This window comes from Pygoscelis adeliae, unplaced genomic scaffold (assembly GCF_000699105.1).
Source record: "Pygoscelis adeliae isolate BGI_AS28 unplaced genomic scaffold, ASM69910v1 Scaffold25, whole genome shotgun sequence".
In the NCBI taxonomy this organism is placed as follows: domain Eukaryota; kingdom Metazoa; phylum Chordata; class Aves; order Sphenisciformes; family Spheniscidae; genus Pygoscelis; species Pygoscelis adeliae.
Genome location: NW_008824808.1, coordinates 389,532 through 408,440, shown reverse-complemented (window position 1 = coordinate 408,440; position 18,909 = coordinate 389,532). Strand labels below are relative to the sequence as shown.

Sequence of the window (18,909 nt, the reverse complement as noted above, 5' to 3'; positions counted from 1 at the left end):
AAGGACAGCCTCGGTGCTCCGGCCCGGCGGCTGGCTGCGGGCAAGGGAGCGGTTTTGGTTCCAGCCCCGGTGGCAGAGGCATAGTGGAGAGGACAGCCAGCCCAGAGGCCGTGTCTGTGCTGTGGCAGAGCTGGTGAGCTCCGGAGAAAGTCGGCGGAGCACAACCAGCGCGCTCTGAGACAATTTGTTAAAACCATCCTTCTCTTGGAAAGGCAGAACACTTTGTAGAGGGGATGAGTAAAAACACACCAAGATTGGGCGTGGTTTTTCGTATCACAGTGCAGAACTGGCCCCTAATCATAGAATCATAGAATCGTTCAGGTTGGAAGAGACCTCCAAGATCATCGAGTCCAACCATCAACCCAACACCACCATGCCCACTAAACCATGTCCCTAAGCGCCTCATCTACCCGTCTTTTAAATACCTCCAGGGATGGGGACTCAACCACTTCCCTGGGCAGCCTCTTCCAATGTTTAACCACTCTTTAAATTAACTACTCTAATTTGAAAGAGCAGCTCGGCAGCACGCAGGGATACAAGGGTACGCTGGAAACAACAGGACAAATGCAACATGGGCTTGGGAAGGAGACAGGAGCACACATTCAGAACAAACTTTGAGAGAGGGTAAAACCAGCATTATGATCCAGCGTGGCAGGTGATGCCACCTGATGGCGAAAGGCTCGTGGTTTGAAAACAAAAGGAACGTTCGATGGGCTCCGCATGACATGCACCGCCGCACAGAGGGACAGGTAGCGCCCTTGGTGCAGAAGTCGAGCGTCTGGCCTGTGCTGTTAACAGTGAGTCACGTCCTGCCGCCTGCGGCAGAAGGGGTTGCGCTGGCGCTGGCGTCACAGACGCACACGCGCGCTGCCGGCAGAATGTGTTCGTTCTGTTCTTGGACCGTGTCACCTCTGAGCTCCGGAGACGAGTGCAGGACAGCTCTTGTTTTACTGCTTGGTGCCTCTTGCCACGTGAATGGCATTTCCTAGGGAGCAAAGACACAGCGCGAGCTCTCCGCGGTCCGTGCAGGACGGACCTTTCCAACCTCGCGCAGGGCTGCAGAGACGGCGTGCCGGGTGGGGAGACGTTCCACGGGACAACCGGCCAACGAGCATCCTCCCGGCGCTGCAGGGGCCCAGCCTGGCCTCTCACCCGGAGCTCCCCACAGCCCTCGCTGCTCTTGCCGCTCTGCCAAGCAGCGCTGCGGCCGAGGGAGGGCAGGCGGTCAGGGGCCCTGCGGACCGTCAGGGCACGGCAGAAAAGCTCCGTGGGCGAGTGTCAGCTGACTGGGCTGGCTTTGACGTACACGCATCGAGATACGGACATGCGTGCGGATCGCAGTTTGCAGGATTTTCACTCGCGTAAATGTCAGCCAAAACGTTTGTTATGAGAAGAGGAGCTTTGCGAGTAGCGAAGCGTAAGCAAAACGTACTGCAGAGCACTGCTGGAACGTAGGTCTGACCTTCGTTCTTCTGGATCTTCTGTCAACAGTGGAACGAAACATCCCAATTCAGCTGTCTAAAGCGGCGTGTTTATTGTTTGTACAGCTTTGCTTTTGTAATAAAAGAGAGCGAGTAAAAAATGCACTTAAGCAGCTTTAAATGGTGCAGGTATTTTATGCAACCGCTCAGGGAAATGGATCATTAAAATGTTAATGAGCACTTAACTCCATCGGGTATTTTTGAAAGTCCCAACCAGAATACCGTTATAGCGATATTATTTTACTGTGCTTTACAATGGTAATATATTAATACATGTATTAAACCAGTTATTTTTAAACAACATGTTCTAGGTCAAGTCAGTAGAAGATGACGACTTTGGATTCTTCCATTTGGAAGTCATTTGGAAAAACAGTATTTTTCATTTTCTTCATTTGATCTACTATTACTCTCCAGTACTACTTAAGAGGAAAGGAGGTTACCTAAAATCTCGGTCTTTAATGACCTTTGCATGTTTTATGGTAGAGATACTCAAATGTCACTAGTGACTGCATTGATGACTCACTGAGTATGTGAGGGTTGCATCTGTTCTACATTAACTGTAATTTGCATGCATGCATCCATTTCTGCATCCGTTAATATCATAAACAACTGGAAGAGGCATCATAAAAAACACCAAACTTGGGCTCTGCCTTAACATCAAACACTGAAAACAATTCAGGAGTTAAAAACATCATCTCCCATGAATACACTTTTAAAAACATACAGTAGGCCTGCACAAACGTTGCTGAGCCAGTAACTAGATACCGCTTTCCTCTTCGGACACGGAAGAACGCTGGTAAGTTAAGTATAGGTGAGGACTTTTTGTGATACAGTGCCTTCACTGCTATCCAAGGGAGCGTACATTGTTGCGTATTGCTTCGCCAGAGGTTTGGCACCTTTGCCCCCCCGTTCAGAAATGTCCATATGCATTTCATTTCTCATCTCTTTCTTCTGGTGGATTAATTTCTTGCTGTTTCTCCACAGATGAGGTTTTTCATATTACATAATCGGGTCCCCTATTCCCAATGCCCGACAGTTCTTTCTCTAACCAATCTGTATCTCGATTAACTGTCTTGGATAACTGGGAATTGCTGCTTCTCTTTGGCACATAAGCTTTCGGATCTACATTACAGCAGTGAACCTGGATTAAGTCCTAAAAAGCGTCGGTGTCCCTGAGTGAAATGTTAACAGTGTTTAAACGTGGAAGTTGTTTATGTGTGTTGCGTAAATAGGGAAAAAAAAAAAAATCAGAAGAGTGGCTTGGTTTTAACCATCAGGGTTTCCTCGCTGAGAATATGGATTCTGGAGATAACGAGCACTGTCCACTCCAGAATCTCACAGGATCAGTTTTGCAGCTTGCAAATTTCCATCCCCCAGAAAAGCATTTCAGAGATTTCCTATCCCTCTAAGAAGAAAAACTTGTCTACCAGGATGAAAATATTGATACTGGGCAAATAAAAAATAAAAAGTACACTTAGCTTTAGCTTTTCACAATTTTATTAATCTTCATAAGCAGGCAGTAAAGAGTATAAAAAGATAAATGACCTATAGTTTGCACACATTCCCAAATGCTGTTCACTACACTGGCTCTCCCAGAGGTCTGTTCAGTTCTAGATGACAGGACAACGTTACACCCGTTGATCTGGTTCCGACTCACACCCGGGGGAGGATTTAGCTATGGTTACCGAAGCCATTACCATCCCCATTGCCTCACCTCCCCTACAGAAGCAACCACTACAGCCGAGGGCAGCCAAGCTGGCTGCGTGTCCGAGCCGTGGTTTTTTTACTGAAAAGCTGAGCAGCAGCCACAGTGCTGGCTCGGAAGAAGCTGTAAGCTGTGGCGCTGCAGCTGCCTGGCTGGAAGTTCAACAGTTCCAGCCTTCCTGGCTGAAACCGGCAGGAGAGAGAAGACTGAGCAGGTGGGTATCCCGGTGATACAGGAGGGAGATTATATAAATAGGGAGAAGAAGAAACTACTGAAAAAGGAAAACAGAAGGTGAGTCATGGAGGGAAGGCATTCTTTGAACAGATACTGGCTCGATCCAAGTACATCTGGAAGTCTGAATGATTTTTGAACAAGTTTACTTGTTCTTTAGCTGCCAACTCTAAGGAGACTAACTTCCAAGCATGCTCCATTTGTGCAAAACCACATCTGAACAGCCCTGCCATTCACAAGCAAAGCAAAGCAAAGCAAAGGTTTTATAGGGCAAGTAAACATCCCAGAACATAATTTTCAGCAGAAATTTAACAGCTGAAGAAAACATTTTAATGGTGTCATCCAACTGTCTTTTTTTACCCTTTACTGCAGTTCCAGATCAATCACACAAAATAAGATAAGGTTTTATCTCACACCATCCTCTGTAATGTCCATGCATTCTGAAGTAAATTTTGTTTTATCAGATGTGACTTGGGTGCCACAGAACACTTCATCATCTTGTAATACCTTCTGCCTTATTTTAAGTACTGCTACTCCAGTAAGACTGACAGGACATAGTAGAATACTAACAGAGAGGGGACAAAGCCCTCACTGCTGATCCTTTTGAAAAATCACTAACTTTTTTCTTTTTTTTTTTTTCTTTTTTTCCATTTAAAAAGATATTTAGTTCCTTTCAAATCATCTACCAGCCTGTGAAAAATGAAAGAAAACAAAACCCCAACCCCACCGTCAAACCTGAAAGTAAGAAGGTGATATAGAAACAAAAGACACAAATTGAAAATATTCATGGCTAAAAATACTGGCCACTGTTCTCCTATCTCACAGCCTAACCAATAGGGGGAATAGATGAAGTTGGGACAGAAAACACATTATGTGCCATTGGAATTCATAATCCAATGTTAACTTGACTTTTGAGTGTATGCATCAACAAGTAGATCTCTTACATGTGGTTTCCACACAGGTTTATTACTACTCGTGCGGCCTCACAGGCTTTAGCTTGTTAGCAATAGATGTTGAATATGGTAATCTCCCTTTTAGTTTTTACTTTCTCACGCTGAAAAGCTCCATGCACGAAATGAGCAGCCATCCCTTCAGAGAGAAAAGACGCAAGCAAGCAAGGGAAACTACACACAGAGGGAAGCAATCCTGAGAAGATGGAGAGGGAGGAAGGTATTAAAGTGACTGGCAGTAGCCATTCATAAGGCATTTGGGGAAATACGGGACTCCATGTAGGTACTGAATCTGGGCGAAAGGAGATGGTAGAAGGGGAGGAGGGAAGTGAAGCAGAGATGCTCTTTTCTCCTCTTGCAGGTCCTGAAGAGTACAACGATCCCTTCTTTCTGCTAACTCTAAGGCCCTTCAGATGTATTCCCCTTGCAGCTTCACAGATCATGTTACAGCAATATTAAGAGGAATTAACAGAAACAGCGTACAAAGGGAAGAGACGGCAGATGATGTGGCAGGAGGCTTTTTCAAGGGTTACTTCAGAAGCCAGCTGAAGACCAAAGCTATACAAAAGACAGGCAGGTAAAAGGGGCACTGGCCATGAAGAACTCCTCGAGCAGTGGGTAAAATTGTAGTTTTACGATTTAAGGGAATGAGAGGTTTGGTGAAGAATGCCTGGGCTTTCAAGGAAGTCAGCTGTTTGGAGCACGAAGGCAGCAGCACTTCCAGGAAAGCTCTGGAGTCAATGAGTTTGACAGAAGCATCCACTAGGTAGATCCTACTGTTGCTGAAGGAACACTGAGGCCAGGACAGTGGAAAGGCTGATCAAGGCACTACAGCCATGATTGCAGCTCCAGCAACGTGTTCCCAAACCCACTACAGAAGGGGTGTTCCGCTGGCCTGCAGACTGGCTCCTATTCCTCTTGGCCTTGAATGAAGGGTTTAACATGTTAATGCTTCAGAAGGTCCCAGGTCTGAGACTCTATCCAGACAATTGAAATAACACGCACATGACAAGTCAGTACTGACTGCAACTGTCTGAGATCAACAATATGCGGGGAATACAGGTTGCTGTTTCAGTATGAGAACCTACAAAAAGTATTTCTGTGAAAGTTAGAGAAAAGGACACCGAAAACTCTAGTGGCTTCTGGAGGTAACTATGAGACATTTAAATTTAGGTTCAGTTACTAAAGTGTGAAAGCATTTTGTTCCACCTTCAAAGCAAATCTTATGTACCATAGCAGAGGCATGGTACTCCATGAGGTCTCCATGGTACCGAAAGATAGAGCTCGGTTTTAAGACAGGCTTGAAAGTTCTGAGAGGTGTTGGCAGTTTATTACACCTTTATGTGGTGGGGATCAATCAGTTTGGAACAGCAGTAAAAACAATTCTATCCCAGCTGTTCCTTTCAGTTCCTGTCGTTACCCAGTGCTTGTTCCACTTTCAGAAATTAGATTATTTGGGGGCTTTTAGTGTCAGCACTGCACACGAGAACAGCTACCATGTTCCTGCCTCCCACAATTCCTACTGACTTGTTTAATTTTATCTTAAACAACCGCCACCATGATCAAATCCATCACCACTTGAGTTTACCAGTTAGCGCAGAGTTAATGAACAAAAAAATAATACGTACCTGGCAGGAAAAGGCTATGCATCCTTTATCAAGCAAAGTGACATATCTGTCCATGTTTTCTCTGCAGCAAACTGGACAAACTAGTTTTACAGAAACAATTGCCAAAATATTTCAAAAGCACTCCAATTCACCATATCACAGATTCCTTTGTCTCTCTTCTCTATTTATGCTTCTGGTCCTGAAGTCTTTTTGCCTGTCTTTATTTCGCTTTCCATTTTTCAAAAATAAAGTCCTACTTAACTTAATAGCACTATAAAATTCTTGGTTTGTCTTCAGTAAAGTTCATTCATTCTGGAATAAATACGTGTTCAACACGACTGATGTTCTTCCGATTATGTGATACAATACACAAGTAAACAAGGAAGAGAAGACACAACAACGCCATAGCTGTGAGGAAGACGAGGAGCCCCGCAAACAAGGAAGGTTTCAGAGGTAATTGGATCAGCTTGCCTTCTGCTGGAATCATGTTCGTGAGGCTTAACATGTAACCGAGTGACCATGCTATACTGCTGTTACCAACCTGAAATAAAGACAAAAGAGTCCTATTCCCATGGACTTTTCAGTCAAAGAAAAGAGGTTCCAAAAGCTCAACTGCTGATGCTGGCAACTGCCCTTTAAGTTAGCAAGGAAAAAACGTTGGTGGAGTATACAAAGAAGATACAGAACCATTTTAAATTACCCTTTTTTGGTAGTTCCAGAGGATGCTAATAAAATTGGTCATTAGGCTAAAGAAGTGAGACACAGGTATTAGATGCATGGGTACAAGGATGTGTGGTATATATGCAGACAGCCAGTTACAGGATTTTCTGTGCAAGAAACACACTTTAAAAAAAAAAAAAAATCAGTACTACTGTGCTAATTCCTAGAATTAGCCCCTCATCTTAGCCAAATCCTAGGATGTTACTTAGTTCAAGCAAACAAAAAAAGCCACAAAAGAGTCCCACCGACATAGACAAAGAGGCAGCCAGGGTAAAGTCCCCAAAGCAGGAACTCTATTCATCGTCTTTTGTTCCATGGTTGGTTTTGTGCCTGCAAATGAACCAGCACTAGGCTCTTCCATTTAAAAAATAAACATAAGTGAAAAATTACTGAGGAACAAGTAAAACAAAAGCAAAGGGGGTACATTTGTATTTGCTGCATGGTCCTCCTGCTTTGCTCTCTTTCCCCACTTCTAATCTGAGCAACAGATTTTATCAATTTTCCACTGTCTTTTTCATTAAATCATCATCCTGCCACTTGATAAGCACAGGATCAAAGGGTGAAGACAGAGTGTCCCTTGTCTTCCTCCCACATGCCCAGGCTCCAATAATGGCTTGCCTATTTATATAAAACATATAAGTACACATCACTGCCTCCTACAAGTCAAACCACAACTTAAAAAAAAAAAATCCATTGTTAAACAGAGTGAAAAAATATGGGCGGGGAGGGCACTTAAGAGACATCAGTGGAACTCATTAAACAAAGGCTAGCCTAGAGGGCCAGCTACAAGATATGTATTTGGTTTACACTCCAGCATAGGTTGCTTTCTTTTTCAAAGGGCCTGCACCACTTTCAAATCACTCCGGGTAGTTCTAGGGTATACTACAGGACAGACAAAGCTGAAGTTGCGTTTTTCTACAACCAACCAGCTCTTCCAAACTCATTTGGCTTTCCATCTTTATTACAGGTCATCCCACTCCGCAACTCATGAATGGCTGCCCGTAAGTAGTTTGCTTAAATTTGGGAAAGTAAATTTAGGAAACCAACCTCTTTGGTTATTCATGTATAAAAAGCATCATGATGAAGTTGAGGGATGAACTTTAATAAATGATTTAATGTCTTCAATGAACAGTTTTAAGCAGTCAGCCACTGGTTGTAGGAGACCACAACGGCCTATAATATTTGGTCCTTTTTGTAGCTGTGTATATCCTAATACCTTTTGTTTAACTGATAGAAAGAAAGCTACAGCAACAGGAACTGGAATACGACAGGTGAGCAAGGAGGTAAGATGGATCAAGGTGGTTTTTCATTGCTGAGAGAGGGGAAAAACTCTCATTATGAGGTTTAGAACTTTTGCAAATCATCTAGCTCTAGATCTCGCCCAGATCTTAGCACTGGGTTAAGGTTCTTTTCATTGGTTGTGTTCACTAGTTAAAAGGAAATATACTCCTAGCATAGGCAAAAAAACCCACCCTCCACTCTTGGAGAAACTGTGCTGTTATCTCTGGGGTAGCTTAGCTGATCAGTTAACATCAGATCTTATTATTTTAGTAGGGCAGATCTAATCAAGAGAATGTAGTTTTTCCTTTTGGAGTTTCATGATTACCCTCGTGCAAAATCTAGGTAACAAAGGTGTTAATTTCAAATAAGCCTTTTGGGGTTTTATTTTGCTCAGTATTTTTATAGTCTTGGCTAAATACAGAAAAATGTTGCTGTGTTTGGCTGCTCCTATCTGCTGGGGACAATACAAGATATATTTAAATATCAAGGCAAATCCACTCCCCACCAGGTCCAGATTAAGATCCCGAAGTAAGCTCTATGCCGATTTCTTTGTAGAAGGGCTAAACTCTGGACACTCCTCCAGAGCTGCTAATGGTTGTCCACCAGAGGACAAAATAAGGCAAGAAAATCCTACTTGATTCCTTAGTGCACCAGTAATAGATATGACTGTTCAGAAAACATTGCTTATGATTTCTCACTCACAGCTTGCCAGCATATGCTACATTTAAGAATACTCTGTGAAGATCTACAACCTATTCTTTTGTTGGTTTTGCATGCAAGTGCTGAAGCATTTCCAAACTGTACGGAGATTAAGAGACAGTCTGGGACAAGGTTTTAGAATAAGGCTCTGTACAGTAGCAGAGGAAAGGATGGAGTCACAGAGCACTGTGGGGAGCACACTTCTTGATGTAACAGCTAAGCTTAGATAGTGGCCATGCCTTCTGATTTGGAAGCAAAGATTTCTTAGCAGTAGCTTCAGAATGGATATACACAAGTTCATTCCAAGTACTCTGTTTTTTAGGAGAAAAAAACTGAGGTCAGGGAAGAGAGAAATGCAGCTGTTACACAAACGTTGTAAGCCACCTCTCTCTGCCAGCTGAACGCCAATACCCCATCAACATACATTCTTATTCCAGAGAACCAGATTACAGCACAGATGGATGTGCCAGCTGAGGATGAAAACTGCTCTAGTTGTTTCATCACCACTCACTGACTATAAGCCAGCTCTGCCGGTTCCCCCAAGGCTCTGCCAGCAGACAGAAAAGCGGGAGTTCTCCCATCCAGCTCAGCAGGGTTAGCTCAAACTGACCTTGACCTGCGAGGTGTTTCAGGCAGATCACTGCCTAGAGCAAGCCACTACTTCAACAACCTGGGGCAAGGTTTAAAACACAATTATTTGATCCTTTCTTAAAGATCTTCAAAAGAATCTAGGCAGCATCTCCAAGTAATGCTGCAACCCCTGGAACCAGGCTGAAATTGCTACTGAGGCTTGAAAAGTGGCTTTGTCTTATGCCAAACATTTGACAGTCATTTACAAAGGCTGTTTATGACCATTACATTTTTGTAGGCTGCTGCATCTTCTGTCTCCTTCTAAACTTCTTTGGATTAAAATAACAGTAAGAGGAAATGATTATCACTCACCTCCTTTTGAAAATGTATCTGTGGCCAAGTTTCTGCATCAAAGTTGTAACCACGTGCAAGCAAGTAATAAATGAAATTGGCTGAAAAACAGTAGGATCTAGCATATATTTCTTCAAATTTAGGCAGCATAAACTGGAGCTGAAAGCAAAAGGTTTTTTAAAAACATGTAAATTATGAAAAACAAATGCTTTTGGTTTTTATAACTAGAGAATACTTTGGATTCGAATTAGAATTTATTAGCATTTTTCAGAAACACCAAGTAAAGTTGTAGACAACTAGATACAGAGATTTAGAAAAAGAAAGACCCTGACAGTGATATACCTTATGTGGTAAAAAATGAAAATAAACATAAAACTGCACACAAAAGATTGAGGATGTTATGGTTCCTAAATTTTCCATGTCATCTTTACAGCATGGTTAAAACTGTGAAATGAAATTTCAAAACCTAGTCCAAGTTTAAGCATGCTAGAAATACTACATGGTTTGAAGCACAGTGGGAAAACAAATGTTGAGGTTGATACAGACCTTCTGAAAAGTTCCGAATACTTGTCCAGTCCAGATTCTTTTTATATCTCCCTTTTACAGATACAAAAGAAAAAAAGAAAAAAAAAACCCAAACCAAACAACCCACTTACCTGCGCCCAGCTCTGGGAACAGAAAAACCACATACTTGTATTGAAGTCAGCTAGGGAAAAGTGCCCAGATAAATTCAAAGCGTTAATTGTATAGTAGAATCCTGAGAAAGCCTGTAGAAAAGGAGTAAATGACAGGCCTGTTACTTTCAGAACTACAGAAATCAAAAGCAAGCAAGCTCAAAAAGAAATGCTGTGTTTGCAAACCTACCACAAAATTCCCTTTAACTTTTGGCTGATGTATTCCATTAAATGGACAGTCTTCTCTGTCTCTGCAAGCAGTGAAGTTAAACAATAAAGAAACCATCTCCTGGCACAGACCTGGGTCTCCTGTTCCACGGAAGTTCACAAGCTGGTTTGGGTAGTAATTTGCTGGTCTCAGAGACTGCGTACAAAGGCTGCCAGAGAAGTACTTCATCGTTAATGCAGTATTATAATTCTGAGGGTAACATGGATTATCCAGATTGGAACTGGTGTTTGATTTCTGGGGGGAAAAAAAAAAAAAACCAAACTAACAAAAAACCCCAAACAATAAAGGCTACTCAAAGTAAGAAAGACCTAATGCGACATTAACTACGGGAATATTTTTAAACCACATATGCATGTATTTTTGTTCTCTTCTCTGTCATGGCTGATCAGTACAACATTGCTGATCATTGCAATTCATAGAAACTACTTTCTCAAAAAATCATTGGCAAGATCAGCAAAACACTTACAGGACTAGTTGGGCCTTTTTGTCAAATAGTATAGAACTCTCACCAATTTTTAATATGAAGATCTTCGTATGAAACCGACGTGCGTTTGTCCACAACTAAGTACAACAGAGCTCTTATTGGGGTCTCCAAATTCCACCAAAGGGAAGCGAACACAAGCCTGAGAACCTGCTCAGACAATTACTGAACACTTGCAAGAGCAACATAGCAAAGGGTCTTAAACAGACCTGGAGCAGCAATGCTAAAAGCCTTTTCTCAGCTTCATCTCTCCCGTAGCACTGGAAGCTGTGAGTGTAGACATTGTAGTTGTAACCATACAACTTCACTTGCAAGGTGCTATTAAAGTTCTCCTGAGAGTCCTCTGGGATAAATGAAATTTGAGTGGAAGCTCCTCCAAGATCCAGTGCACCCATAGTCTCCTTTCTGTAAGGACGGACCCATGTCCTCCAAAGGTTTCTCTACATGTAAAAATAAAAACAAGGCTAATTGGAAATATCATCTGCTTGTTCTCCCTTCAAGCTTTTCTACTCTTTACTTAACTTTTTGAGATTTCCACCCCTCTTTGTCCTGCACCCTTTCCAAAAAAATCTTAGCTCTGAGGAAACATGCAGATGTTTTTTACATAAGAGGGATGTACTTTCACAGAGTGAAACGATCTTGAAAGATGGAAAAAGGAATGCAGCATAGCTTTCAACTCAGAGGACAGCACAATGATCAAAGCACAGGACTAGCCAGATCAGTATCTGTACTGGAACGCAGGGAATTGAAGTCCAGATACCCATGAGATCTTGAACAAATCTGGATGGAAATAGTATGAAGATTTGCTTATTTCAAGGCAAGAAGAATTATTAAAGGAATAGAATATTAAGAGAACACACAGAAAAAGGAAGTGAAAATAGAGTGAAAAACACAGAAAAGTCAAATGAAAGCTCCATCAAAGTCAAAAGAACAAGGACCCCTAATCTGCACATTTTCTTCACTGAAACTGCAGCAGCAATAAATCTGATCCATTCAGCTGGCATTTTTCCCTATTACCCAAAACATCCACCCAAATTCTGTATTTAATCAACACAGTCACAGCACAGAATATAGATTTTGTATGATTATCTATCTCAATATTTACTGTAGTATTATTTACTGAGCATGATGATATGAATGTATACACAAGAAGGGAAAAGAAACCTTATGGGCTAGCAAATATAGTCACAAGAAAATTCTACAGTGAAAGATTCCCATTAACAGCCCCTAGCAGAATTTGACTCTTAGCCCACTGTCACAAGAGTGGTGAAAATTTCTCTCTCCTACTAGCAATATTCCACACATAAGTCTTCACACAACTCACTATATTAAACTGGCTTCACAGCGTCTTGCAGTCCCTTCAGTGGTCCTTATGAATCTAGCATATGGAATTTGATATTTGGATTATTAAAATTCATGTGGTAGAAGACTGACATCACCCTGAAGTTCATGACGTCATTTTTGTTGCACGAAATGCACACAATGAGAAAAACTCTTCCAGAACGTGTGATTCCAATACCGATTTTCTTAACTTTGCAAGAGTCAACAATGCATTCACCATGAGCTATCACTCAGATCACCATCAACTAATTCCTGCTTATTAATTGCCACGATCTAACAGGACCCATTCAACCAGGACAGCTAACAATACTCAGGGGTTTGGCTGAAATTTCTTTCAACCTAGCGAGGTTGGAAGAAGTGCAGTTAATGCTAAGGGCAGCACAGTGCTGCCATGAATGCAGATGAGCAGTTGCTGATCATCTTGGTACAGCTTTTACTGGGAATGAAATTATACTGAGTATCTATATATAAAAAGGGATCTTCCAACACATTTGACTCCCTCTCTGCTATGAGGCTCCTGCCTGACCCTATTCTGAGTTCAAGGACAGCATAAGTATCTTTATATTGGTATCACTTTTTCTGCATAAGACAGTTGGTACCACAGCCCACTGTTCATAGCCTGCAGCTTTCCAGCAGTATTGGAATGAACTGTATATGAGAGATTTCTGGCTCAGCTGAGGCACATTTGGCCACATCAACTTAACCACCTTCACTGCTTCAAACAGTCTTGTCTGCTTAAGACAAGTGAGCCAACACGGCCAAACAATTTGGAGACCCCTAAGCTGTGCAGATCCTTCGCCAGTAGAGCGGCAGGGACAGCAACCACCTGAGGAAGTCACAGAAAAGCAGAAGAAAATGTCTTTAGTTGGCACCACTGTCAAGACAATCAACACCTGTCACACTTAACATACCAATGCATTTAAGAGCAATGCAACTTCTGTTTCTAGATAAGGTATCCGATGTCATTTAGGGATGAGCCCTGTTTTGTGGATCAACAATTTTACCTTTGCCATATCACATCCCTGTAACATCATATTCTTTGATTTATGTTTGCTTAGTTCTATTACTGCCACAAAAAGACCCTGTTATATATTTGAGTGCAAAATTGAAGTTATAGTTATGATGTTTTAACAGGCATGTCCCCTCAAACTTCTAATTTATAAGAAAGAGTGAAAAGAAAAGCATGCAGTTTTTTTCCACACACCTCTAAGAAATTGCCCATTAAATAGTTTGCTGTTATCCATCCATACACCCCTTCCTCTGGCCCAGTTATGATTTGCGCACCCCTAAATTCAAAAGGTTGTGCTCTGAAGTAGTTTTGAACGCTTGCAAGGACTTCATTGGCTGCCGTTTCATTTTGCAACCTAAGCAATTCACAAAACATGAGACACTGAGCATCTGGAAAGGCAATTTAATGTGTATTGTTCACTGACCAGCAATTCAAGAAAACTCCTACAATCACCTAATAAAAAATAGACATTGTTTCCCTAAAGGGGAAGCTTATGATAGGGAACAGCCAAGTATCCAGCATTGTTTCAGCAAGCAACTCCCCCACTATGTACAAACTTCACCCTTTATCATACAAGTTCATGGGTGTTTTGTTTCTTATATATACTTTTCTTTTTAGTGAACTGAGTGCTTATGTGATAGCTGCCGGTTAAAACAGTCCTAGAGCCTTTCTTCCCACTCTGTTTAGCCACAGAACAAACATAAAAAGCCAGTTTGTGCCAGGGCTAAAGCTACAGACAGACCCCAAAAGCCACATTACACCACATTCACACTCAGAAAACGCTGCAGTGTCTAGCTTTAATCTGCCTTAGCTGCCCACAGATACGCACAAACATTATCTGCTTACATAACACTGAATTTTAAGACAGATATGGAAGAGAAAATTTAACTCTTGCCTTCTCCAGAATAAATCAAGCATTTCTTTTCAATATGGCGTTACAGAGGATTTTTGTACAGCCCCGCTATCCCTATCAAAAAAGTTAATTAAATTAAATTGGCTGGGCTCTATTTCCTTTTGAGATGGCCAATTTCCAATGGATAAAAATGTGTCCAGTACATTTTTCACATTCTGTTTTCACAAACTGCTATGCTAGTACACATACAGAGGAGTTCAAATTTCTGCCATACCTCAATAGTCTCATGCCAGCTGTAGCCCCCAGATAAACAGAAGTGGTTTTATGCAGATGGACTGGTATTCTCTCCTTGACTTCATTCAGACAGTCATCAAAGGGTTTGGCAAGAGCTCCTGGGTTACTCTCATAGCTGGATATACCAGGGCCTAAAAGAGAACAAGGAGATTGATTTCATTCTGCTTTGCCAACTACAAATTAGCCCAATTAGCAAGCAGGTGTTAAGAGAAAGAGATTCCCCCCTTCCCTCCTGTAATTGCAAACAAGGATAGGATGCTTGAAAACTACGAGTGCTTAAGGAATAAATGTAGTGACTGTCTCAGCTGTGTGAGACAGAGAAGATCTTGCAAACTGTTTGCCTGTATTTCCATATGTATACATATACACCTATAGTACCATACCTAGAGTAAGATATACAGTATAACCATATAACACCACAATGACAGCATTGCTATATTCATGAGGAAAATAGGTTTACTCATGGCAGATGCTTTAGAAAATATCATGTCTAATGGATGTAAAATTTCTCTGATCTGCTAAAGCATAGAAAATCCCTCCTTCCACAACCTAAGACAAAGATTTCCTAATCTGGTTTGCCACATCTGTCGTAGACACCATGGCACCTCTACAGCTCACTGCTCTCAACTGAAAATAAAATGAGAAGCTTCTGCAAGGAATTGCTGGTGAAATTTCAAGATGCACACAAACAGCTCTTGAAGTCATAGAGGTCCAAGTCCAGGCTGGTGCACTAACTACTAAGTATTTCACGGTTTTTCCAAATTTCCAAAGCCTTCAGACAACAGGAATGAGAGTTACACCGTGCTGCATAAGGCATAACTATTTGAACAATTAACATCAAAGTCTTTCCTCCCTTGCTCAACACTCCCAAGGACCAGCAGGACCTCAACTTGTTCAGGCTCAACTTAGGTGTTAATAAAAACATTCCTTACTAAAATTCCCTAGCTGAGGAAATTTCACAGGGAGAAATCCAGGCATTCCCATGAAGCCATTGCCCCACAGAGAACAACTCTGCCAAAACTCCATCTAGTTCTCCTGTAACAGCCATCTCTCTCACAACATCATTTGCTTAGCTTGGGATCACATCTCTCTGATCCCAAGCTAAGCAAAAGGTGGCTCTTACAGAGTTAAAATGAGAAATCATTTATGTTCAGCCACGTTGCATTGATACAAACAGAAGAAAAAATATGTAAGACTTTACAGACTCCACCCACACTCCACTACTCCCTTTCCCACAGTATGAACTTAAACATAAACATTACCATGTCATCATTAGATGTTCACAGCCCTGGTTTGGAATAAGACTTTTAGAAAGTCTGAAGTCTAGCACAGGTAGGCCTGAAGCTGGAAGGAAAGCTGTTACCAGAAGAAAACAGAGCAGCAACTGCTCTTTTACATCCTCAGCAGCTACTGTTGCCTCATGCTCCCTTGCTGGCAGCAACCTCCATCTCTCAGTGTTCAGACATAGCAGGCTGGACAACTGCCTGCTTTGCCGCTGCTTAGAGCCTGACCAGGACAGATTAACTGCACTATATAGAAAGGGTTTTGATTTGGGGCTGGCTGCTACACACAGGGGCAGAGGTACCTAATGAAGGCAGAAATGAAATCATAAAACCACCACAGAACTTACAGAGTAGTTGATCATTTGACTTTCAAGTTCAGTAGGTATGTGAAAGTCCGCCTCTCACTATGCCCAGAACTGTCCCCCAGTTTAAGTGCTTAAGGCTATAATTAGAGCGTCACTGAAGAAACAGACAGGTGTTCACCACTGCCCCCCACAGCTTAGTTGGGGACCTCTCCCCTGAGCCTTCTGTCTCCTCCAGTGCAGAGTCACCCAAGACTGGAACAGTGAACCCTGGTGATTTTATACACTAGGATGGGAGGATGAGGACTACTTTGGTTGACCATGGTTAAGGCCCCTCTGGACCTGAACAGTTCACAGCAATTTGGACTCCTCTGGTTTGCAATTTTTTGTATTCCCCAGAGGTAAAACAAAATCTAAAGCAATTAAAACAAGTTCACAAAGTACTCGTCTGTCATTTTCTGAGGAGAAGAATAATGCAGTTTCTCTGTGCATTTTTCTCACACCAGAATTCCTAAAGGCAACATTCCTAATGAGTCAAGACATGACCTAGCAGAGTGCAACCCCCACCTCAGCAGGCTGGCCGCCATTCCCTACAGTCTGTAAGGACACACCATCAGGCACATGACGGTGCATTACTTCTGTGCACGTTACACTTGCTTTCCTTTCCTTGTTTTAAAATTGCTAAGAATGTTCACACATATATTTAATGCTGAAGATAGAAATGTTGGTGCTGTTAAGAAACCATTGCTGCCTTCTCATCTCCTCATGGACCTCTATGGCTACGTCTCCAGCATCTATTTCCAGACACAAAGAGGGATGCAGGATTTTGCATGATCATGACTGAGATAGAAAGAAAGGGAAAAATTCTCTTTGAACACCACAGTTATTATCAGAGATCAACAAAATCTGCACTGAGACTTCCTGAGTTGCCCCACCTTCTCCTCTTACCTAACTTGCAAACCCAAACCAGTACACTAAACAAAGCAGTACTGCTGAAGTCGGTATCTTAGAGGATAATCTAAAGCTCATTTAACTCAGAGTAGCAGAATTTACGAAGTTTGACTTCCCGCAGAAATCCCTTATAGACTAGCTACTGTTTAATAATGTGGATTTCTCTCCCCTGCCTGGCCACCTGTCTTCATAAAATGTGTGGAATTTTGGTATCTTTGAAAGCTTAGTCAAATGTCACTGAAGTTCACTAAGAGATTCAAAAGCTGTTATGAAGGAATCCACAACAAGCTATTAGAACATATACTTAACCATACCGGAGTGTGAGCAAAAGTCAGTCTAGTCAAGCGTCCTCTCTCTGAGAGGAATCAATGCAAAACCTCAGACAAAAGACAAGGCAGGTAGCCAGTGGTACTTGTCGTGGGATGCCTTCTAGCAGTGCACAACTACAGGTCTTCCTGAGCCAAAGGCCAGACCTGCATTATTTGATACAACTATGACATCCTGTCAGAAACAGTTTTGCAATTCAGCTATTTTACTTGGTAATTTTATTAGATGCTTCCTAGTTCTGTAGTATGGAGAAGCTCTTCCTGTTCACCTTCTGCATGCCTTTCATAATTTCCCCTTGGTTGCCTCTTTCCAAGTAATTACAGAACAATTCCAGAAGAACTGCATAAGCCTCGTTTCTCTAGGAAACCTGACTCAAACAGCAGAGATTTTGTTTTTAAACATCACTAAGACTTCTGGAAAATAAAAACTAATTTGTCAAACTCCTATAGCATAGCTGACACCCATTTTTGCCTCCACCAAAATTAATGGCTAACATCTAACAAGGGCTAGATCCCCATTCTTCTCAAAGACTTTTTATTCCAAGCTATTTTTAAATATATTTTATACTTTCCTTTTAAAATAAATTATTTCAGGGCACAAGGACTAAACATTTACAGGGCCTGATTCTCTGTAGATTGAATTCTGTCTGTACCAAACATGCACTGCAATAGAGTAAATCAAGTTTAGCTACAATTTCCTCTCTCCGTTGCAGATTAGAGCACCCTGCTGTATCAGTAGGAGTCTTAACAGTTCTTGCTCCCCAGCACTGAAAAGGGAACACAGCGGAAAAAAACAGTATAAGCTTCCAGACAACCTCTTCTTGGAGGCTAGAAAGAAATAAGGAACTTCTATTTGAGCTCACCTTTCACATTGCACTTGAAGGTTTGGCTTACTACTCCCGTGTCATTTTCTTTTTCTGCTGGCCATTCATAGACGTAGATTGTAGTCCGAGAGGATCCAGCATCAAGGACTATTCCATACTGTGGAAAAAAAAACCCCAACATTAGATCAAGAAACAAACAGTGACAGCTTAAAGGCCCGTATGCAGCTGTACTTCTTTGCACCATCAAACACTTCAGAAAATGTATGCACAGTATATTTGTAAGAGAGATTAATTCTAGTGTTAGGCACTTTGGCATGAATCCAACAGCCAAGCACAGAATGAATCTGGCTGCAAAACAAAGAACACACTACGTATCTTCAATAATGAATTCAGTGGGGATGGAGAATGCTCATCTCCTTTCAGCATCAGGTTCAAAATCCACACTGACACATAGGTAATACTGTGTTAGGACCTGATTTTGTGGCAAGTTTATTTCCCATTATCCCAGCTACACTCCCTGGACACTGCACTATTTGATACCTAAGCACAGGCTTTAGATTCAAGGATGCACAAGGGATTCATAAAGCTACGAGCAAAGAGGTAAAGTACATAATACTCCACAGTGAGAATGATGAAACAAGTCTGGTTCTTTTCTAACTGCCCCATAAACCTCTCCCTTTGAGTGGTTTAGGCAGTCCACCTGAGAGTTTGTCACTGAAAACAGGCTGTGCCAGAGTGTTAGACAAC

General features: G+C 41.9%; 2 protein-coding genes across 2 annotated transcripts in view; both read right to left on the bottom strand.

Moving 5' to 3' along the window:
- The window catches only part of RPL14 (ribosomal protein L14), a 5,185-nt gene extending 3,859 nt beyond the window's left edge, over nucleotides 1-1,326 (bottom strand). Inside the window, exons 1-2 of the mRNA XM_009324201.1 lie at nucleotides 1,307-1,326; nucleotides 1,153-1,234 (exon numbers count right to left, since the gene is read on the bottom strand). Coding sequence (XP_009322476.1) covers nucleotides 1,153-1,234; nucleotides 1,307-1,326 — 102 coding nt within the window. The remainder of the gene's footprint in view (nucleotides 1-1,152; nucleotides 1,235-1,306) is intronic.
- A 4,955-nt stretch (nucleotides 1,327-6,281) lies between these two features.
- The window catches only part of ENTPD3 (ectonucleoside triphosphate diphosphohydrolase 3), a 19,719-nt gene continuing 7,091 nt past the window's right edge, over nucleotides 6,282-18,909 (bottom strand). Inside the window, exons 2-9 of the mRNA XM_009324164.1 lie at nucleotides 18,202-18,319; nucleotides 14,457-14,607; nucleotides 13,525-13,684; nucleotides 11,189-11,419; nucleotides 10,460-10,732; nucleotides 10,252-10,362; nucleotides 9,617-9,754; nucleotides 6,282-6,515 (exon numbers count right to left, since the gene is read on the bottom strand). Of these exons, the coding sequence (XP_009322439.1) occupies nucleotides 6,282-6,515; nucleotides 9,617-9,754; nucleotides 10,252-10,362; nucleotides 10,460-10,732; nucleotides 11,189-11,419; nucleotides 13,525-13,684; nucleotides 14,457-14,607; nucleotides 18,202-18,319 (1,416 nt within the window). The remainder of the gene's footprint in view (nucleotides 6,516-9,616; nucleotides 9,755-10,251; nucleotides 10,363-10,459; nucleotides 10,733-11,188; nucleotides 11,420-13,524; nucleotides 13,685-14,456; nucleotides 14,608-18,201; nucleotides 18,320-18,909) is intronic.